We start from the raw sequence: 24,614 nt of genomic DNA on the forward strand, positions 1-24,614 counted from the left end.
GTGCTAAAAATAGTGCCAGGCGACTTTTAATACAATAAAAAAAAACGGTGCGGAACACTTTGGGAGGGGCGAGAGAGGCCATAGGGAGTTATGGTATAAAATTTCATTACAAAAGCCCAAAAGCCTCTTGAGATATCGCCCAGAAACGAAAGTGTTACACACAGGAGGAATGTATGGATTTACAACCTTGACCTTTGACCTTTTGACCTCAAAATCAAAAGGGGTCTTCCTTGGGCCACAGGGAGTTATGTAAAATTTCATTGCAAAAGCTCAAAGGCTTCTCGAGATATCGCACGGAAACGAAAAGTGTTAAAAGATTATATTTATTACATTGACCTTTGACCTCAAAATCAATAGGGTTTTCCTTTAGGCCATAGGGAGTAGTTATGTAAAATTTCATTGCGAAAGCTCAAAGGCTTCTCGAGATATCGCATGGAAATGAAAGTGATATAGACAGACAGAAATACAGATGGACAAACAGACCGAAATTAATATCCCCGACAATAAAGCATCATAAAAAAAAAATATATTCTGTTAAGAAATCTGAGTGAAATCAGTTTTTGTTTCTTTATTTTCTGAAAAGCAACAAATGACATGAAAACTTTTCCTGTATGAAGAGATGTCTAGCATTCAAAAGTTAGTCACCAACGAGAAATCTGGAAGTTCTATTGCAGATAATTCACAGCTGATTAAGCTTTTTGCAGCAGCAGTTGTCTGTACTTGGTAGAGAGAACAGTCCACCTATTTTGCCACTGTTGGAGTGTATTCTGGTCCACCTTTACCCAAGGCACTGTGTATTGAGCTGGCTGTTCCCACCTAATTTAAATTAGGAGATTTGTTAAATGAATTTCTGGAGTTCGGCCGTCATCAGTATTATAAATTATCAAATAATCATCAAATAAAGCAAAAAAAGGCAACATTCTGTCATACACCTAATTTGTTAAATGAATTTAATGAGTGTTACTAAGTTTTAAGTTGCCAGTTTGTTGGGAGAGGGCAAACAAACATTTTCTTAAAGATTGCCCCATGGAAGTCTGCACAGTATACATGTATGTCAGAAAATAAAGGGTATAACAAAAGCTATGACTGAGTTCTCAGTCAAAATGCATTTTGGTGACCCCTCGAACCTGTTTGGCTTCGGCCCAACAGCCTCAGGCAAACAGTTTGGTTCTAGGGTCCACCAAAATGCAAGTTGCCTTGAACCCAGTCAATAAATGTATACTGTATACAGGAAAATTTTTGGCCCAGTTTTATTTTTGCCCCTTTTGCCCTACTCACAGGTGGGCGAATTTAAAATGGGGTGAATTCAAAGAACACAGTATAATTTCTCAAACAGAACTGTAGGCGAGTTAAAAAAAACTGTTTGCAAGTGTGAAAGGGTGAAAATAACATGGGGCAAAAATATCCCTGTATACAGTATTATGATCCCAAATTGTTTCTACACATACATATTCCTGTATATGTCAGAAATCAGCCTACCATTCTTGCAGTCTTTCTGACACTGAGTTACAGTCTGTTAGGGCTGCCCCCGTCCTGTGAAGCCTCTGTTGCAGTATGGGAAGACTCCTCTCCAGCAATGCTTTGTCCTGTTCCTTCACTCTCTCACACAGTTCTGAAACGTATTATATTGGGGGTTTCCATTTTGACTCAAAGCTGTATATTAGTAAGTTATGGTCCACACTACACATACACATGTAGATAAATTAGAAACTACTAACATTTATAAAATACTAATTTATCTGTATTTTAACGAAAAAATAAAACATGAACAAATTCAAATTTAGGACAGGTTACTAATTTACAATAGCCAAAGGAGCAAAGTCAACATGACAGCTGCATCTATTCAGAGTATCATTTTAACAAAAATCTTTCACTCTCATGTACAATTAAGTAATTTTTTGCATAGAAAATAAAGATTTTACAATATATATGATGTTCTTGAGTTGTTATGTGGTGAAATCAGCATGATCAAGCAATAAGAATAAAACTAAAATATACCCAGTTGATTAAAAATTAGATCCTTTGATCCACTCCAGAACACAACACAGAGGATCTAACAACATCCCAATTGACTTTATCCAATTCATTTAGCCAATAAGTGCATTGTTTTTTATATAATTGGTGTGACTCTTTGAATGCATTTGGTCAACCAACAGCTGCCACTGCAGTATTCGAGATATCAAGGGTTTAAATACTTGAAGAATAAGAGGTTGGGACTTCCGATTCGCTTTGACATATCCATGGTATTTGAGATATCAGTGTTCGAGATATACCGAAGTTGATCTGTACATATAATGTTAATTTCAGATAAACTCAAATGGATTGAGATAAACTCAAATGAATGTTGTTACAAATGTAGATCCCTTGTGTAGTGATCTATGTAAGCAGATCCTAGGATTTTTATCAGATTGGCTCATTACCACTATATATTACATTACTATCAGCACTAAATCTGTAAGATTGAAATAGACTCTGTACCTGCTATCTGCTTTACTTTGTCTCCATCCTGTCCTTTCACATTCAGTGGTGAGGACTGCAGTTCTAGTTGATTAATCTTTCTTTTAAGTTCAATGCACCTCAATATCAACAGTTCAGGGGCCTGTACAGTTAAAGTGAGAATTATCAGTGTAAGAAAGTTCATTATTACAACAGATAACAGCTTTGGAAGACTCAGAAGTAAACCTTATCACTCAGATTGAGTACTATTTAATCATAAGTGATTACTAAATTTACCATAGAGAAGGAGATTCTAGTTCCTTAGCTTTTCTTACAGGAATTTTGCACAAGAATAAAATAGAAACTACAAGATGTGTTTGAGCAACACTAATGCCCATAAGTGGGGCTCAAGGGTAATGGGACAAATTTGTCCAGTTTGGTCACACTTTATGGTCATACGCAGCATTGTCAAATTTTAGGTTCAAATTTTTTTTTATCACAGAGTCATGGACCTGACACAAATTTCACAAATCCAATTCCTGTGACCATGACCTTGTTCAAATGACTTTAGGTCAGCCCTATCAAATCCCCCAAGCAAAGACTACTTTGTGCCAAGTGTTACCTTATAATATTTCTTCTATATAACAAAGTTACAAACTAAACATGTATTGCACACTTCAAATCCAAACCTTGACCTTGTTTGAAAATTGTTGCTTTAAGGTCATAACATATCCTCTGGTCATAAGCTAGCATCAGGCTAGATATGCAGTGTTTTTACTGTTGGAGTCATGAGTGAGATTAAATTTGTCAACAAAGAAACAGAGCCACATACAGAACAAAAATAATGTCTTCTGAGGTGTGATCTCATGCACATAAAAAGGCAATTCATGTTAACTGACAAAATAACCTGATAAGGCCTAAATCCCAGATGCTGGAGAATGTGATGAATAGATTCCCTGGCTGTTAGTGGACTGGTCTGGTATATAGACATATCACTGACTGCTATTTTTAATGCCCTGTAAAGATCAATTATCAAAAATTCAGTATTCAGTCAATAAAAGAAGCAAAATGTTTAAATAATTTTTTAACGAGGCAGAGTCTAATTATTTCTACTCTAGATATTTTTATAAACTTTCTTGAATTAATTTTAACTATTATATTTATTGTTTTAAGATTAAATAATTGAATGTTTACCATCCCGATTTCTTAGGGGGCCATCTCAAAAGCTGTCAGATACATGTATTACTATTGGACCCTATGGGAATTTGTAGGAAAAACGCCAAATTACCAAATTTTTTCCGTATTTTTTGTATTTCTACCCAAGAGATTTCTTTTTCAGTCAAGTACATGAAAGTTATTGTAAAATGTCACCAAATTAAGAAATTTCAAAAAAAAAAATTGACCTTCTAGGTTGGTCTAGGAATTATTACAAAGTTTATTTTTTCTATGCCCAATACCTCTAAATTGCCATATTGCAGTATATATATATATCAGTGCAGATGAATTATCGGTGCAGATGAATTATTTTGGTAAAAAATAACAATGTTTAGATTGTTAGAATGTTTCTTTTGATGTTCTGTCAAAATTTTTTAGTAAAATGTCCATGGACGTCTTGAATACACAAACAAGTCATGTGTCATTCTTCAGCATCATGCATTGCTTTCAGAAACGGAAAACAGTGATGTTGTTGGAGCCATTTCAGCATTTTTTTTTCTTCTTATTGTCGTAAAAGCATATTTTCAGACCCATACATGTTACAGATAATGTTAATTTTGTATTAAAATCACAATACTCAGGAAAGGTGTTACATCGCACATACGACTGGATGAAATTAAAAAGCTGCACAAAGACACTCAAATTAGACTCAGCTTCATTAAAATTCAGTGGATCTTTTCACAAAAAATCTTACGACATATTTTTATCTTAAGTTAAAACTTATGATAAAAATCATTTTCACAAAAATTATTAAGAAAGTCGTAAGTGCTAAATCTGTCGTAACTTTACGAGAGCCCCAACCCTCTCTTAAGTATTTTAAAACCGATTTTATTGTAAAAATAAAACCGCAAAAATCAAAATACACCTTTAATTGAACTTTTAAAAGCAACTTCCAATAATATTTTATATTTTTTTCACAATCATTGTTGAAAAATTAAATGAAATACACTACAAAATATTTACGATGTAAGTTTCACTTAAGATTTTCATATGACCTACTTTTACGTCAGACTTGTGATTGTGACGTCAGATTTTAACTTCCCTGCTTCACAAACGATTGCATTCGATGTTTGTTGTCAATAATGTTTGTTATGCTGACAAATGTTGAAAACTAAGTTTTAATTTTATTTTTACCCACTTATTTAAGGATTATATAGCATATTGAAGTCGTTGCTAGGGATGAAGTCTGTCGTAAGTAAAATCTTAAGTTCAATCTGCTACGAATGCGTTCGTGAAACGCACTTAAGATTTGTCATAAGAGATTCTTAAGTTAAAATCTTATGCAAAAACTTAAGATTTTTTGTGAAAAGGGCAACAGTAATTTAAAATAAAGAGCTACAGGTACTTGTACATTATACCAGCTTACATGACTACTGACTGCAAGTTTTACATTACCTTGCGAGAAAAATAATATAAATTTTTTGAAAAGCATGATTAATAACTTAATTTCCATTTCATCATCAATTCTATACACTACATATACAGTATTTATAAAGATCTACAAGATTACTGACATCTAAAACAGTGCTTGATTCATTAAAATTTAAAATCAATGGAGGTCTGGAAGGAAATAAAGATAACCAATCAGGGTCCTTGTTCTGACTGACCTGTCTGAAGAATCACAGAACAGCAGCTGAGGAATGTCCAGGGTAGCAAACGTTTCCACCTCTTTGTTGACAAATCCATGAAGATCATCTCTTAGAAGCTTTGTCTCCATATGGTGACTTTCTGATGACTTTTCTATGTACTTCAGTATCTTAATGAAGTCATTTTATATTGATAAATGCTCATTTTTGTAAATCTTAAACAGTTTCTGAAAAAGAATTTAACAATACTAAAACCTGTGCTTACAGAATGTGGCCAATTGCTAACAATGTTATCATGTAAAACCAATTTTAAGAAAAGTTATTTGATGAAATCACAGTTACAGAAGGCCTAAGGGCTACATCACAATCATTCTGATCAAAGAAGGAATGAAAAAAAACCCTGTTTGATGCCCAAACTTTAAAGCTAAGGTTTTTAAAATTATTTACAGTACATAAACTTTGATCAGAAACCTCACATAAGCCTTTGGCTCAGGTGACCTTAATCATATCCTCTGAATTTTATTTACTTCATTATTTGACAAAAAGTTTGCAAGTTTTTGGACTAGAATATCCTACCTCTTCTCTTTGAGATTCTAGGCGAGATTTTGCATGCATGTTTTGTCTAACAATGACTTGGATCAATTCTTGCTTCTTGTTCTGTAACAAAAAGCTTAATTCCAGTATTACTGCAACTACATATCAATGAATCTGCTTTGACTGTCTAGTCTGGATGTAGAATTGCACATTAAACCAAGCACTCAAGCAGCTATGACTCTGGGTGGACAAAAACTGCACAATATTTGTGAAATGAAATCCATTATCTATATCAGTTTTCTTACCGCTATTTCTTTAAAATCTTGTATTTTGTGATATTTCACAAACAAAATTTCCTTTTCCCGCAATGCATCTGCAATATTTTCACGTAAAAGAGTTGCCTCTTGTGATAAACATTGAAGTTTCGCTCTGTTTGCAGCTAGATCCACCTCTAAATCTACCAGACTTCTGTCAACATAGAATTAAAGATAACTTTAATCATGAAAAAAAAAGACTCTTTAATTATAAGCAACTTTGCTCACATAGTATCATTTTTATTCATATATTTTAACAAGAGGCCCAAGGGCCTTGAATCGCTCTTCCGATAAACTGTACAACCTATCACTTCTATTTGAAGCCTGTAAGTATCCTGTATATTTAGATAAAGCCTTGAAATTCCAAAGGTAGGTCATCATGAACTACATATTAGATGAAACAGTCTGAGAACCCAAGATGATTCTAAGCCAATAAGTACCTAAAATATTTTTGAAATCATAACCATAAAATTTAAAAAGTAGGTCACAGTGACCTACTTTTCAGATGACATACTTTGAGGACCCAAGATGCGTCAACTGACAGATAAGTACCTGATATATTTAAATAAAGCCATAAAATTTTAAAAAAAAAAAGGTCACAGTGACCTCCTTTTCAGTTGACTAACTCTGCGGACCCAAGATGCATCAACTGACAAAGTTTGAGGATTCTAAGCCAATAAGTACCTGAAATATTTAATAATAGTCATATAAATTGAAAAGGAGGTCACGGTGACCTACTTTTCAGTCAACCTACTCCAAGGACGCAAGATATATATACTGACAAATTTTTGATGATTCTAAGCCAAATAGAACCCAAAAATATCAAATATAGCCATAAAATTTCAAAAGTAGGTCAGGGTGACCTACTTTTCAGTCGACGTTCTCCGAAGACCCAAGATGCATCAACTGACAAAGTTTGATGATTCTAAGCCAATTAGTACCTGAAATATTTGATTCTCGTCATATAAATTGAAAAAAAGGTCACGGTGACCTTCTTTTCAGTCAACATACTCCCATTACCCAAGATGCATCAACTGACAAATTTTGATGATTCTAGGCCAAATAGTACCAGAAAATATTAAATACAGCCATACATTTTCAAAAGTAGGTCATGGTGACCTACTTTTCAGTTGTTGTACTCCAAGGACCCAAGATGCATCAACTGACAAAGTTTGATGACTCTAAGCCAATTAGTACCCGAAATATTTAATTAAAGCCATAAATTTTCAAAAGTAGGTCATGGTGACCTACTTATCAGTTGACCTTCTTCAAAGACCCAAGATGCATCAACTGACAAAGTTTGATGATTCTAAACCAATTAGTAACTGAAATACTTAATTATAGTCATATAAATTGAAAAGTAGGTCATGGTGACCTACTTTTCAGTTGATGTTTTTTTAAAGATCCAAGATGCATCAACTTACAAAGTTTTATAATCATAGGCCTTAAAATGTCCAAATTATGCCTCTAAAACGCTTTGAAATCGAATGCCTGCAAAGTTCAAAAAGTAGGTCACTGTGACCTACTTTCAATAAATATGTTTTATGGCCCCAAGATGCATCATCTTACAAGATTCAATGATTCTAAACCTCTCAGTATTCAAATTACTGACCTTAATTGTTTTGAAAAAGATTAGCCATAAAATTCAAAAAGTAGGTCAAGGTGACCTACTTTTTAGTGGACGTTCTCCAAGGACCCAAGATACATCAACTGACAAAGTTTGATGATCATAGGCCTTAAATTGTTCAAAATATGCCTCTAAATCATTTTGAAAAAGAATGGCCGCAAAATTTAAAAAGTAGGTCACTGTGACCTACTTTTGAGTCAACATGATATGAGGTCCTTAGATGCTTCAACTGACAAGATTTGATGATCCTAGTCCTTATAGTAAGCAAAATATCAATATTTTAATAAAATGTAATTTTTGGTCAACTTTGAAGTGACCTTGAGACCACGCCCTTTGCCTCAGGGTAAATCCTCGTGCAAATTTTAATCTACAACTTATCCTCATCCTTTCGTGTAAGTTTGGTGATAATCTGCCCCGTGGTTCTTGAGAAGATTTTTTAGCAACCCGTACTTTTGTTTCTATTTTCCTAATTATCTCCCCTTGTTTTAGGGTTACAACCCTAGTTTAAGTATAAACGGGTGCCCTTGGGCCAAGGATACCCTGTGACAAATTTGACAATAATTGGCCAAGGGGTTTCTGAGTTATGGCCCATATTCTAAAAAGTTTACGCACACCGCACAAATGGCCATAGCATTAGTTCTTTGAGCCTTTGGCTCAGAAGAGCTAAAAATTGAACCTACTGTAAATAAATACTGTACACGTAAATCAGCTCACTCAAAAATTAGCACAATCTTCCTCATCAACTGATTAATATAATCATAAATTAGCACATTTGCATCAAAGCTTTTATATGTATTTGTTTAAATCATATGGCAGCTTATACTTAAGTAGCAGGCAAGAATCAATGTTCAGGGAGCTAAAATATGATTACCATTACATCAAATACGTTTATATTATTTACATTGCATAATGCTGCTCATAAGATTTTTTTTTAAACTTCATAACTTCATGATCATTTGAAAAAACAATTATACATGTATTACACAAAAAATGTTAAATATTTAAATCAAGTGTCAGTGCAATATATTTATATATGTTGATACCTTTAGATTAAAAATACTGAAACACTGCCTACTGTATATGCTCTGACATCTTAACTTAAACAAACCTTGCAAGATTAAGATCTCGTGAATTTCGGAACATTTTCTTGAGATGGCTGTCTATTTTTGTGTTCATTTCCTCTAGCTGGTGATTATTTCTCCATGCACTATTTAAATATTTTTCTGTTTCTATGAATCTTTTAACTTGAGACATTCGGTTTTCCTGTGAAGAAATAAAGAACATTCATGTACACAATTTAGATTGAGGTGTCACTGTTACTATAAAACTTTATTTCAATATCATTTCATCCATATGTTTCACTTTATTCAGTTTTCTGAATTTGGCTTCATTTTCATGACGAATCTAAAGCACTCAATTTCCATCCGTAAATCATGCTTTTCTTTTTACAATCTGTATATATTTTCCTATTTTAATAGAATTTTTTTGCATCTGTATCCTTTTCACTCATCAGAAGTTTATAATTATTTACTTAGCTATGTGAACAACCCAGCTACAATATGATTATTGAAGCTTGTGACACCATACCTCCAGCAGCTGATGAACACTTTGTAGCAATGAGGGGGATTTAGAAAGGTCTGTCAACTCCCCAGAATTTTCATACTTAAATCTGCAACATGAAATTTATGTAATATTAAATCACACAGTTGATACTCTTAATCCACCATACATACATGTATTTATTCCTCCTTTTTAACCAACTTCACTCTGATCTTTGCATTGGTACATTGAATTTACATGTACTTTTTTCAAAATATACAGGTTCTTTGGCAGAAAAATATTCTGTTTTTTTTTTAATATTGATTATTTCCAACCATCATAATCTACCTTAGTTTTTCAGCATCTTTTCTAATGTCTACTTTTGAAGCCTGGTCTCTCATGTTGAATGCTGCATTCTGGGTATTGGTAACCAAGGCATTATAAATCTGCTGCACAGAGTGGTCAGAAAATGTTTCCTCCATGTATTTCCACAGTAATTGCTTCTTCTGATGACTAAATACATGTAAAAATAATTACCAAAGATATCAGGGGCCCATTTTACAAAAGAACTTACGAATAAGCCCAAAAAGTTTAGTTAATTGTAATATCTTAAAAACTTATGTTTCTGTTAAAAAATGTTTGCATAAAAATATCTTTCTAAATTCTTTTCAAAAAGATTAAAACCATTTTCAAAGTACCGGTAATGTGAAAGGAAAGTAATTTGCGTAATAACATTTTTATCTTAGTCGTAAGTTCTTTTGAAAACGGGGCCCAGTTCTCCATTTTTACTGGTTATTGTTATATACAATTTTACTGCTGATATCATGTTTAGAGCACAATTAGTGAAATAATTTTCTTTCTCAATACATGTATAAAAGGCAGAGATTTTAAGTCATTAGTTGTTGTTATTATGATTCATATACACGTATGTATATGTTGATACTTACAAAACATTTTTATCTGTTCCAAATTCTCCTTGCAAAGCACCAAGAAGGAATTTCCCAACATATTCACATGTCTTTCTTACATCTCTCTAAGAAAATTAATTTGAATATGTTAATAAATCATTAGAAACATTCATATCAATGCTCCGTTTTGCAAGATTATTAATCCTTTTCAGAACAATGCTAAAAATATATTTAATGCCTTTGTAAAAGTAAATGAAGACAAAAAATTCTTACATTGCCCTGCCCTAAATACAGTATTGAGAACCAAGATTTTTTTCTGTACATGTGTGCATCTTTTCTTCATTCACAACGACAGTCAAAGATTACAAAACTCACCTCCACAAAAGTTATTTACTAACATTAAACAACTTATTGCCCATCAATACAGCATCTCAAGCAAGGTGGTTAGTACATGTATATATGTATGTATCTCAAGAGACATTTCACCGCAAGTTTGGTCCATTAAGTTCTCATAGTAACTTGGGCATAGACCTGCTCCAACAACTTGGCAAATCATGCAGAAAATATAGGTCAGATGCAGCATTTAAAGCAATTCTGGCAGTTTGCATCTTCAGCACTTGAAGCAGTTCTGGCTGTGTGCATCTCGAGATGCACTATGGTCTAAGTAGGGTTCATAGTCACCTGGGAAATTGACTTGCTCCAAAAACTTTACCTTACAGTGTTAAGGAGGAGGGAATAACATAAGGTTTCAATTTGTCCCAGTCAGCTAAACAGTAGTGCTATTGAAGATTGTTTAATAAAAGGAATTCACATGTAACTTATTGTTTAATCCATTGACCCTCATACTCACGCTACATTTACTTTCCAAACCTGAGGATACCCCACTCTGATCCTCATCTGTAGAGCTCTTCTTACGGGAGTAGTATTCCTCATTTTCTGTGGTTTTCCTAGCATATAAAGATTAAGTTCATCTGACATGTCATATGCAGCTGTAAAATTAAGGCATTTTTTTAAATTTTATCTTTCTCCACCTCTCATTTATCAAGTATATTGTAAACTGAAGCAATGAGGGAGGATAATTGCATCTTTCATCTTGAAAGTTCTATTTTCAAGTACTTTTGAACAAGAAAAACTTAACCCAATCAAGACCAAAATAGGAAAATGTTATTCATTTAACATACTTGGCTCTTTTAGTAATAGTGTTCATCTTTTTTGTCATTTGATTTGTGTATTCTTCAAATTCCCTTGCCATCCTATCACACTGGCAGGAGTATGTCTTCAGTAGAGCACACTTCCTCCTAGTGTTTGAAATCCAGTCTGTTTTCATTTGGCAATCCTTATCTGTTGAAATGAAGGATTCAATTCAATTTTTCCCATACATTTTCATTCAATAAGACTGACTGAGTCATTAAGGGACGAGACCAGAAGTTCAACATCTGATTAGAAAATAAATTTACATTTATGTGTGACTCCAAACAAATACTGACCGGTGTCCAGAATTTCATGCTCCATTCTACAGAGGTCATTCTCCAGGTGAGAAATGTCTTTCAGTGCTGCAGTGATCTCCCCTGTAAGTTGAACTCTTCTGTCTAGAAGACTTTGTCTTGGCTCATCCAGTTTTTCCTCTGACTTGTACTTGACTCTGTATTGTTTTGGTTTAGCCCCCTTTCTTTTTCTTCATTAAGGATGTCTAACAGTTCTGTGTTTAACACTTTTATTACATTTATACAAAGCTACATGACATGAAATACCATGTTATATAAAGGTCTTTCCTAATTTCAATATTTCAGAAAATCATACAGTACATGTATGTTAAAAAATACTTCTATTTCAAATAAATACAGTAGAGGTCTTTCCTAATTTCAATGTTTCAAAAATCATACAATATTTTTAAATAAAGACTTCTACTTCCAATAAATGCAGTATGGTAATAATGATTTAAACACAGAAGAGGATACAATGCAATATTGCCTTTCACTTTTCTAACAGTTCTGTAAAACAAACATCATTGATATATTATGTGCAGTATTATAAACTGTTTATTTTCCTTCAAAATGTCAAGGGATAAAATAATTATTTATAATATCATTATGATATATCTGCTGTGGTTAATTTTCTATGAAGTATAAAGTATTTTGTTTCTTTGAGCATTTTGTAATGGTTATTCATTAAGACAACTGATAACTTACTGTGCAGAGTGGACATTTTCTATTTACAACTGATACACTGTAACTTACTGTGCAGAGTGGACATTTTCTATAATAAACTTCCAGATGTCTTTTTGCGGTCCTTTACATATCCTAGATAGAAATCAGAATCATGTTATATCACTGATTTGAATATCTCTATACTCATAGTATTCCAACTAAAAACACTACCTTTTATTTAATTTTATACATTATATACAGATTTATTGAATTTCAACATTTTCAACTCAGGGCTGCTGTCAATATTTTCTAACACAATCTCCATACATGTTATGTATTATCAACAGCCGAATCCATTCTCTTTCAGAATGCAGCCTTATTATTGCTAGGTACTGTTACCATTATATACAAGGAGGACCACATGATATCACAGATTTAATATAATATACAATTATGAACTGTTTAGAAGGGAGACATCAATAATGAACAGGCCTGAGATGGGTTGCTTTCTCAAAGATGACAGCCCTACTCAGACTTGATAATTTATGATGTCTCCTTTCTAAACAGTCATAATAGTTTTATTATCCTGAAGAATATAAACTTATTTTAAAAAAAAAAAAAAGTGTAAAATACATGTATCAGGAAAACCTCTTTTGTTTCCTACCCCCAATTTTCAAAATATGGTCAACAGACAACTTTGACATCAACATCAGTCGAATTTATTGTTTACCTATTCCGCATATATAAACATTAATTATGTATCAGAGTTATCTCGCTTATGGCATTTTATTTTCATCGAAAGGGAGACAACACAGGTGTCAACTTGCACGCAAGGGAGACATCACAAATTGTCTCCCTGCATGTGACAAGCTCTAGACCAATGAGATTTACTGTATTATTCTGAAGGATAATACTCTATAATGCTAACTTACTCTTTGAAGTTTTCCACTGTAGGAATGGGGGTGTTGGCATGGACTCCTTGGGGACTGAATAACATCTCTTGAACAGACCATGTATGAAGTTTTTTGGCAATATCTTCCTCTTGTTTGCCTGACATGATGCATTCCTTTCAGATTTCAATGACCAACTGCAAATTGAAAATAATTTTAAAAACTGAAAATGATAAATGAATAGTCAGCTAATTTTCAAAATTCACAAAAATGCTTAACATTCTTAATTGATCAGATTTGGATTTTAAGAGAAAAATACTTTATTCAATGGATCCATATATCAACAAATATGAAGAACTTCAAAAAATGTTTCTTTGACATGCCAGGTACCCAAGTGGCTATCCTCCAAACCTTGAATGCAAAGGATTACTTTGACTTATAAAAAAAAAAAATTTGCCCTATCCTATAAGGAATAGGGCTTCGTATCGGCTGGGAATTTTGTATTGCGATATATTGTGATATTTTAAACTGTATTGTGATAGGTATTGCAATATTTTAAATAAGAGTTAAAATACTCTTTTCTTATTTTATTAACCTCCATTTATTATCAGTGTGAAAAATTTACATGTGTATTATAAATACATTATAGCAAAAAAAGTTCTTGTTGATTTCACTTCAGTTTTGCAATGAAATACAACCACACAACAGCAACCTTACTGTTTGGCATGATTGAAAGCATTTCTGGCATCTTAAATTTCATATTTTACTTTAGAAATTCCAAGCCTAAGCATTTTACCGATATACCATTACTGGAAAAACATATCGCAATAAGACATTTCTTGTTAACAAATCACAATATACCGGAATATCGATATTATTGTGCAGACCTAATAAGGAATATATCCAATGTTTCAGATTTGCATGTTTGTTGTCAGAGAAAACAGAAGAAATGTTTTCAGCAAGTCAATGGTATTCTTGACTTAACCAACTACATTTCATTAATACAGAAGCCATTTAAATCATCTGAACATTGTCTCATTCAAACAAACGGTTCTAATATACAATTGCATATTTTTTTTTAATTCGCACTTGCAACATCGAATTTTGGTTCATGGACTACTCATTTAGGGTAATAATACACATTTTCCCTACAATCATGACAATTATAAAATATTCATTAGTCCATGAAATAGCTTTTGACAGGAAAAAAGCAGTTTTTTTTTCAATTTTTAAAAAAATTCTTTTCACATATTTTTGATACATTTGTGCGTCTTGTCTGGTTCATGTTTTATGTACTGTGACTGGTCTTTTCTTAGTGCTTAAAATGTGAGATTATAAAAAAAAAAAATGTAAATAGTTCTGGATTGGATTTGAATAATAATCTAAAATGATTTCTTCTCATAATCAGGTAAATAGTTTACCGACTTGGATAATCACTCTGTTCTCTGCACTAAACTGTAATGGGATGCAATCCGAAGATTCCCTTCTCCATTTCTAAGATGTTAGGAAAGAATTCTTTAGTTTAGATACATTTGTAATGGTTTGGGCTGTGGATATTGGCCTGGATTGCTCATTAGCTCAGTTGTTAGAACACCTAACTAGTAATGCAGGGGTCCTGGGTTCAATTACCGGTCCAGCCAATCATTTTCTCCCTACCTGTTACAGATTTGATGCCACTGACCACCGTTGGAATTGCCAGTGAAAGTCCTGCCAGGGCAAAAAGAACTTGAATTGTGTTTAAGCGAGCGAAGATAATTGAAGGAGGGAGGAATGTAATAATTTGGGCAGTGGATATTGGCCTGGATAGCTCTGTTGGGAGAGCACCTGACCAGTGATGCAGAGGTCCCAGGTTTGATTCCAAGTCCAGCCATACATTTTCTCCTTTCCTGTTACACATTTATAACCCTATATACACAAACATTGATGCTTTGAACATTAACAAAAAGGATTAACTTGATTTTTTTTTTTTTTTTTTTTTTTTTGTCTTTTACATACGTTTCTTTTCTTTTTATGCCTTTATCTGTTGTTTCATCGGATGATCCACAAACAATGGAAATTAGTGTAAATATTGAGTATGTGCATGTATATTTTATATATGCACATACTCAGTATTGAAAATAATATCCAGTGGCCGTGGTATGATCGTTTTGACAATTCAACACTCTACATGAATAGTGAATTGCTATTTACTCGAGTCGCCGATTTTATTAAGAACTCACCTGTTTATCCATATAAATAACTTTACATAATGCTAAATTTACGGCATAAAAGAACAAACTAAGATGCTTACAAAATGAATACTAATGAAAGGCTAAAGATCAAAACGAGAACTTCTCAAAAATGCCGCCATGTTGGTACATACCTTTAACAGTATTGAATTTTGAGCCCGATTCACACTACATTGAGCCCGACCTTTAACAGTACGTAATCAGACACATATCCTTTGTGAAAATGCCATCAACGGAATTGAGAAAGGGAAAAAAGATATATGGCAAGGTACATGTATATCCTACAATATGTTATACTAAAATTTCTAATAGATGCAAGTTTCTGAATCGGGAAAGAATATTTAATAGTGAGGATTCTGTTAAGAACAATGGCACATTACAAGGGTGCAGCATCAGAGGGTGGAAGAGCCCAGATTTTAATGGAAAAAAACGTCAGAATTAAAATTGTATACATTTACATGTAGAATAGTGGTTTTAACTTTATATGTATATATATCACTATGGGCAAAGTTTTATGAATTGAATCAATTGATAATAGTTATATTTTCATTCACATGCGACACGATAATCACATTGTTCATGAACTAGAAACGAATAATCTTTTATATTGATGTTTTACTGACTATAGAAATTAATGACCAACGTATATGTAATCGCTGACAATCGGGATCGATCGCTGGTTTTAGCTTTCCCATGGTCAATTTCCCCTATTTATATCATAATTATTCCACATACATATGGTGTTTATGTCTCCCAAATGATTCAACAAAAGCATGTTCTGAGTACGATCAATTGCAGGGTATTGACAAAGTTTATGTTACAGGGCTTCCAACAATCTCTTTTTAAAAGTTAGCATTTCGCAAATACTGGTAGCTTAATTATAATGTTCTTGTTTGCAAATAGGCCTACAACCCATAATTGTGTCCGGCATAATATTGGTTTTGGCTGACACGTCTTAATGACACATTATTCTATAATTATCTGATATGTACATATACCAGTTATTATAAAAGAATGATTTTACATTGATGCTTTATTCACATATAATCATAAATGTTTTGAACATATTTTATTGACAGTATGTCAAAGGGATTGGACACAAGTTCTAAAAACTAAGATAGTTCTCTCCCATACATAAAATCTAAATAGCCATACAACATTTGCAAAGATTTACAATTCTACAATAATATACATGAACATAAAAGAACAAAAACAGTTATTATTGCTCAGGAATATCAATTGATAAAGTGATGATTATAATGACGACAATAACCATATTAAATAGTTTCAAGAGAGATAGTAAATACAAATAAGTGTTAATTAAAACGACCAGTATCCTGAATAAATTTTTGAACAATACCAAAAAAAAATTTTTCATTGATTTTTTTTCAATGATTCATCTCCCCATAACAGTTTATGCACATTTAACATTTTTACATTATTAATTACAAGTAATGCATTCAACATTAAACGTCTAGCTTCAAGATATTTTCTATACACAAAAGAAATAATGATGACTATCCTTATATCCTCAAGAACAATTTGGATTCCTTATAATGTTACATCTATAGAAATCATGATTTAAAATACAATTCTTCTCTCCCAAGTCAAAATTTAATATTGTATGTAAAATGTTCAGATACCTTTTGCCATATCACCCCTACTAATGTTATTGTGATTTAAATTCAAGACAACCCATTCAAAAGTTATAGGGTAGAACCGGTTTTATAAATAAAATTGGCAGTAAACAGAAAATTGCTATAATCTATTTCTTTTAAATACTAGTACACGTCCTATGAAAAATGTGTTTTCAGACCTTTCTGAAAGATTTTCATGATATTAAAAAAGAAAGGGGGTTGAGTACTGACGATACGTTTCTCAATAATATATAATTTTTTCCAAGATTTTGTCATTGAAGTATTGCTACATTAACATGTTTACTAAAAAAAATTGAGGTACCTTACCAGGCATTTGTGCAAGATACCAGAGGGTAATTTTTCTTATATAATCCTTTTGGGAAAAAATTTAATTTGCCAATATCAATTTTTTTTAGTGTTCGAAGTTTTTATAGACGATTAGAAACTGGTTTAGAAATCAGAAGGGTCGCCCGCGTGGCGCAGTGGTTAGAGCGTTCGCTCTAGAGTCGCGGCGTAAGGAGTTTATTCTTACGTCGCGGGTTCGAATCCCACTGTGGGACGTGGAGACCGGTCCTTCGGATGAGACCGTATAAACCGAGGTCCCGTGTCGCAGTAGGTGCTGGCACGAAAAAGATTCTTCACTGCTCAATGGCCGTAAGTGCCGAGTATAGGACAAAATTTGCAGCTCTCCACCGGCAAGTGGTGGCGTCTCCATATGAGTGAAAACTTCTCGAGAGGGACGTTAAACAACATACAAAAAAAAAAAAGAAATCAGAAGGTAATTAAAATTTTGAGTATTTTTCATACATTACGAAGATATACAAAACAGATATTTGAGGAACGTAATACTATCGTCTGACCTTCAAAATCACAATCTACCCAATCTTCTCTTTTGTGATAATTTACGGCGAAGATTAGAGCCAAGTAGCGACATTTTTTTTTTCCAAAATCGCCCAATACTCTGGTAGAAAAAATGTGCAATATCTTCTACAATGACAAACTTTTGTTTTACATTATATGGCTATATAATTATTATTAATGCTCGTAGCGAATCTTACCACGAACAATTGTCCAATCATTGAATGAATAGCAACGTTTACTGGCCAATTACATATTTCCATTTAATTCGAACACGTGGTTCAGGTCAGTCTATAATCCGAAATTAAATGGACTGCAAAAAACCAATTGAAAAAATATTGTTCTTATTCTTAAAAAATACAAAGATTAGAAACAAAGAAAATTGTCACGGGTATTTATAATTTGTTGTAACATTGTTAATTTGATTGATTGATTGATTGTATGTTGTTTTACGTTCCGTTCGAGAATTTTTTATTCATAGAGACGTCACAAAATATCGATGAAGGGCTTCAAATTTAGAATTTTATTCGGCACTCAGGACCATTGAGCAGTGAAGGTTCTTTATTGTGCCAACGCCTACTGTGACACGGGACCTCGGTTTTTAAGGTCTCATCCGAAAGACCCGCAACTTCACTTCAAAGTGCCGAGCGCTTGGCGAAGGAATATATCGACGTTCAGAACACCAGCGCTTCAAGGATAAGGAGAATGGGCAGCACCTCTTAGGTATTTAAATGGAAAACAAAGGGGTTTTTTTTATATACAATACCCGTGAACACATGTGTCTTTGGCCAGGGAATCCACCTGGCAATTATATTCACCGATAGTACGAAAAATAAATACAGACGCAAATCTCCTTCAGTATGGCTTAGAGAAACATAATATAGAATTCTACGTTCATTTAACAAATGAATTGTTTGTATTTGTGAGCATGGAAATAATAGAATAAAAATGGACATTTTGTTTTCACCTACGAAATGCATGGAAAAAATGTTCATTGTTCCTTTCCGATCGCCTGCAGTTTTTTTGTTTTTTTTTCAAGCGTAAAATTCCTGTAGTATTCGAAGTAACCCATAATGCAATTCAACTCATTCCGCTGATTTGTCAGTTTAAATTTGCTAATCTGACGCCAAAAATATAGTCTCAGTTCCCATGCAAGTATGTTTGTCCAAAAAGAAATTTTAATACATAACTGCAGAAAATAATGTCATTTTGAATAACGTTACTTATTGAAATTTGAATGAATTCTTGAGAGATTGAAGTACTTAACTGATATTATACAGTGGTGAAAACTGAACATAACTTTTCTGTTTACCATGTCTCCACGTGCTATAGTCACTTCCTCGCCACATTTCCCTGAATAATTTACCTTATCTCGCTGTAGTCTCGCTAAATCTCTCCAGAGCTACTGCGAACTCCTCAGGTATAACACTTTGCAAAACACCGAAAATAAAAGGTTTCGACTACATAAGTAGGGGTGTGTGTAGTGTGGACCATAACTTGCTTATATTCAGACTTGAGTCAAAATGGAAACCCCCAATATTATACGTTTCAGAACTGTGTGAGAGAGTGAAGGAACAGGACAAAGTATTGCTGGAGAGGAGTCTTCCCATACTGCAACAGAGGCTTCACGGGACGGAGGCAGCCCTAACGGACTGTAACTCGGTGTCAGAGAGACTGCAAGAATTGTAGGCTGATTTCTGACATATACAGGAATATGTATGTGCTTATGAAGAACTACACAATATTGAATTGAATTAAATCAAATTAATTGATTAATTAAAATAAATGAAATAAAATAAATAAATATTTTAAATAAATAAATTTATTTATTAATAATGAAATAAAAGAAGTGTGTAAAAATAAATCAAATAAACAGATAAAATAATTGGAATTTACAAATAAATAAAAAAAAATTAATAGATAAATAAACAGACAAATTAATATATAAACAGATACATTAAAAAAAATAAATAAATAAAAACTAGACTTACATTCCATTCATACAACACAAGTCGCAATAAATTGATAATTTATTCTTTTCAAAGTAACTTGCATTTATTCTTCTTAAGATTTATCTGAAAAGCTACCAAATAATCAACATATAAATCATATTGAAGAATTTATTAAAGATACTTCAAACAAATAATTAGTGTCAAAATCTATATCTTTATTTATTTATTTATTTATTTATTTATTTATTTATTTAATGTATTCATTTTTTTTTTTAGACATTTGTTTTATTCAATTATTAATTAATTAATTAGTTAATGCTATTTCTTTATTTATTCATTTTGTTAATGCATTTTATTTTAATTAATTAATTAATCTTATTCAATTTAATTAATTTGTGTAGTTCCACATAAACAGTTTAAAGAAAAACAAACAATGCCTCAAACTATTTTTAAGCATATTTACATTTCTTTTAATTTCTTTAATTTCAAAATGGGTATCAAAATAATCGTCGCACAATCTGAATTCTGGATTTATTTTGTTATTCGAGTTTTATTGCTGCTTTTACTTTGGTATAAAAAAAAATAGAAATGTTCCTCTAAAACTGCACGGTTGTGAAAGTAATTCTGATCTGTTGAGAAAAAAAAACTTGTTCCTAAAAAACTGCACGTTTATGAAAGTTATCTGTAACAGTTGATAGTTGACCAGTGACTCTGTGTACACAGACCAGACGCCTATTGTTCTTTTGACTGGCCACACTGTTTATTCTGTGGCAGCACGACCGTATCCACTCTGCAGCTGTTATTTCTTTCACAGCCGTGACAAGTTTTTGAGGACATTTTTATTAACCAAAGTAAAAGGGAGCAATAAAACAAATTCCAGATTCATATTGTGCGTAATGAGACGATGATTTTGATACCATCATGAAATTAAAAGAATTAAAAGTAATTTGAATATGCTTAAAAATAGTTTGAAGCATAATTTGTTTTACCCAGAGACTGTTTATGAAGAACGACACACATTGAATTAATTAAAGTAAATTTATCAATAAATTAAAATAAATAAAATAAAAATGAATAAAAAAAAAAATGAAATAAATTATTTTGTTTTATTGATAATTAAAAAAAACAAATATGTAAAAATAAATTCAATAGATAGATTAAATAAATGAAATAAATAAATAAATGGAAAAAAAAATGAATAGATCAATAAGAAGACAAATTAATAAATAAACAGATACATGGATAAATTAAGTAAATAAAGAAACAAATAAATAAATGAAAAATAAATAAATAAATAAAAATATATTTACATGCCATTCATGCTACACAAGACGCAATAAATTCGTAATTTATTCTTTTTAAAGTAACTGGCATTTATTCTTATTAAGATTTATCTGAAAAGTTACTAAACAATCAATACAATCATATTTTGAAAAAAATTACTAAAGATATATCAAACAGCAAACGTAATGATTAAATCTATATTTTCACAAAACTTGAAAATTGCTAAGAGTAAGGTATCAATTTTCTCACAAGTAAGTAGCAACAAAAACATATTTTATCCCTTTTCTGGGTCATAATGAATGTCAGGAGACGACAGAGAGTTGACAGGATGGTCAGGGACTTAGGCAGGGGACATCAGAGAGTTGACAGGGACGTCACAGAATGTCAGGAGTCATCAGGGGTTAGGGCAAAGTCAGGGGACGTCAGGGACAACGACAAGGGATCATAGGAGAAAGTCAGGGGGAGACAGGTAAATGTCAGGGACTGGCAGGGGAACGTCAGGGGTTGGGGGGGGGATCTATGGGGAAAATCATTACAGTAGTGCAATTTTGGCATAGAGCATCTATGGGTGAAGGGGAACAAAAATTGTGAATTCCCTGACTCCATGGGGCCTGAGGGGTGGGGCCAAAACCACTACAATTGATGCAATCTTTAAAATCTTCTTCTTATCTCCTGGACATCAAGTCAAACTGTTGGCATGATTGTAATAAGCATTGAGCCCTCTACCAAAGTTGTGAAATTCATGGCGGTATTAAACAAACAATTTGAATGCATAGTTATGATGATGAAGACTGCCCCATCCAAAATTGTGAATTTCATGGCCCCTGGGTCAGGGTACCTGTTGCACAGGCACTTGTTTCTGACAGAATTTTGACCCATAGTATAATAATAACACAAGGCATCCAACTCCGAATTACACGGAGTACCCCCTCCCTCAGAATCGCACTCATTTACAATTTCAGAGGACATGCACTGGCAAACTGTTTATACCTGTGTCTTCTACACAACCAAATATGGCATGTTTGTCTCTATTTTCTTTTATCTCCGTAAACAGCGTCAAGCATTGCTCGCCGAGTGGAAAAGTCGAATTCAACCATGAATCATCTTTAAGGTATAGACGTAAGAGTACACGCAGGTCTTTGCTCCATGTTTTTTGATAACTGAAAATCCTAGAATAATTTTTGCCAAAAGAATTTTTCTCAGAAAAGTTTTGTCAACAAAAACATGGAAAGACCCACTACAACTTAAAAATACACTATTATGAAACAACATTCGTATCTTTCCGAGAAATATTTGAAGTCCATTTAGTCAAGGGCCCTATCACAAGCATGATTTGTCATGAGATATGTAGCGCAGTGGTACGTTACATGTAGCTTGTTAGTCTCAAAGAAAAGATCAAATTCAGGATTTTTATTGCTTGGGTTCAAACCCCAAGAATATCACACTTTTTAAAAAAAAAAAAAAAATCCCAAAATAATTTTTGCCTCAAGAATTTTTTCTCAGAAAAGTTTTGTTTGTCATAATTTCATACCTTTCAATAATAACACCTTTACTCTAAATACTGTCTAGATTTTGAAACTATAGGCATTTCGCACATCTTGTTTGCCCTTCTCCTTTACAACAAAACCAAACTTTATACGACTTGGCATAAAATTGTGTTTGAAGCTTTAATGCTTATTTTAATTCACCTATAAAAGAAGTAATAGACTCAATTTGATTGTGTATTACATAATCAGGGGTAACACGTTTGTACAACAAAACTTAGATATTTTTAACTTTAATGCCAAACAACAAAACAAGTACACAACATGTACATATTAAAGTTAAGTATGATTACGTAAATTCGAGCTCCAGAATTTCAACGAAGTTTGCACATCTGTCGTTGTATTAGTCTTTTTTCTATTGTCAGAATAGGTGGTTTTTGCGGGGGGGGGGTCTCCAGGACAACTAAGTAATGCGATTTATCCCTTCAAATATTCAAAGACCTATAATTGTGCATATTTCTCAAATTTCGGAATTCCTAATTGAAATATGATGTAAAGAAGTTAATATCTAAGGTGCATTGCATTTATTTACAATATTTAAATTACTTATTTTAAAAAAATCAGTCAAATGAATTGAAATTACTTGAAAATTCTTAATATTCAATGATCAGTGATAATATCATTCTTTTTAACCTTACAACAAACATCTGTACATTTATTTATTTTATGGACTCGAGTTCCGTTATCGTTTATGTTTACGTTTTACCGGGAGTGTTCGATTTGCTAACACTGCACATATCACTGAACTGTGTTGGGGTTTTGCTTCCTTACTTTCTTGATTATAGTTTTAAAATCTTTTAGTACTACGCCACAAATTTCCCACTTTTGTTAAATATAAAAGATGTTTGTTTTTTTTTCAATATATACGAGGGGTGATCAAAAAGTTCGCAAACTAATTGAATTACTTCTATAAAAGAAATGAAATTAGGTTTCAGAGTTCATTATTTTTTAACGTTGTCCTCTCCGATTTAAATGCACATCTGCCACCGTTCTGCCCATGCGCGAATCACGTGATATAGGCGGTCACGTGACATGCTCCGTAGCGTTCTGTTCACAGAAGCTAAAAGATTTTTCCGAGTTTTATATTTCTTACCATGCAAGTATTTTTTTTATAACAAGAACAGTTCATTTGTCAGGAATGGCCAAATCTCGGCAATAGGATGGATGGATAAGGATATCCTTTCCCAGAATAAGCATGGTGACCATCACAACCCGAGTCCTCTGTCTTAAAAGCGTCGTTTATCCATTGTGGATAAAGTATGGGCGCCTTCTTTTTATCATATATGATATGTTTAAAGTCAAAATTAAAAGACATTTTAGGGATTTAATAATTATATTATTGTTAACTAGATATTCAACTACTTTTCTAACTGTAACTTGGCAATCTTTTATAACAAATTGCTCAACTAAGGACACATGCTTTCATTGGGCAACAGAACAAATTTAATTTTTAACCATGCATCTCTCTTCCTTCACTAAAACAATCAATCCAGTTAATGATTGAATTCTAGCAAGTCCTTTGTCTTTATAAACCTTGTACAAATTATTTTATGCTACTGCAAAGGAATTTCCAAGATACACGTTAAACTTTACAGCCGTTCGTTGCGCGAGTACAACTGAATCATTTTTTGTAACAAGTCACCTACATATTGACGTCATTTTCACATTGTGACGTCACAAACATGGAGCAAAACATTGCATAACACCTGCTATTTATAGAACATGTGTATGACTATATGTGTGCCAAATTTCATTCTGATCTGAATTGTGGTTTTGTAAATATAGAGATAGTTCGCGAACTTTTTGATCACCCCTCGTATTTCGTGAATGTGCTCAGATGTATTACAATCAAATACACTCAAAATTCATAGTTTTGATAATTTGGAGATTAAAAAAATGATATTTAAGCATGCTT

At 32.7% G+C, this 24,614-nt stretch overlaps 1 protein-coding gene across 1 annotated transcript; it reads right to left on the minus strand.

The window, feature by feature from the left end:
- Nucleotides 1-553: 553 nt before the first annotated feature.
- Nucleotides 554-13,410, minus strand: LOC133179168 (uncharacterized). Its single transcript, XM_061313952.1, has 17 exons — nucleotides 13,239-13,410; nucleotides 12,397-12,459; nucleotides 12,118-12,150; nucleotides 11,647-11,828; nucleotides 11,341-11,500; nucleotides 11,010-11,106; nucleotides 10,199-10,284; nucleotides 9,600-9,764; nucleotides 9,300-9,381; nucleotides 8,821-8,975; nucleotides 6,077-6,239; nucleotides 5,814-5,894; nucleotides 5,259-5,407; nucleotides 3,344-3,452; nucleotides 2,479-2,599; nucleotides 1,480-1,612; nucleotides 554-816 (listed from the first exon to the last, which is right to left on the minus strand). The coding sequence occupies exons 1-17, from the start codon at nucleotides 13,361-13,363 to the stop codon at nucleotides 690-692; spliced, it is 2,031 nt and encodes a 676-aa protein (XP_061169936.1). The 5' UTR covers nucleotides 13,364-13,410; the 3' UTR covers nucleotides 554-689.
- Nucleotides 13,411-24,614: the final 11,204 nt, after the last annotated feature.

This window comes from Saccostrea echinata, unplaced genomic scaffold (genome assembly GCF_033153115.1).
Source record: "Saccostrea echinata isolate AGI-Se365-2 ecotype Australia unplaced genomic scaffold, CSIRO_AGI_Sech_v1 ptg000004l, whole genome shotgun sequence".
In the NCBI taxonomy this organism is placed as follows: domain Eukaryota; kingdom Metazoa; phylum Mollusca; class Bivalvia; order Ostreida; family Ostreidae; genus Saccostrea; species Saccostrea echinata.

Bases quoted from the DNA above. Each gene is read 5' to 3' on its own strand.
- LOC133179168 (XM_061313952.1), bottom strand. From the start codon at position 13,363: ATGTCAGGCAAACAAGAGGAAGATATTGCCAAAAAACTTCATACATGG. The intron at 10,285-11,009 runs GTGAGTATGAGG...TAATTTTCTTAG, and splicing joins GTTTGGAAAGTAAATGTAGC to AGAGATGTAAGAAAGACATG. The intron at 9,765-10,198 runs GTAAGTATCAAC...ACATGTATTTAG, and splicing joins GGAACAGATAAAAATGTTTT to TCATCAGAAGAAGCAATTAC.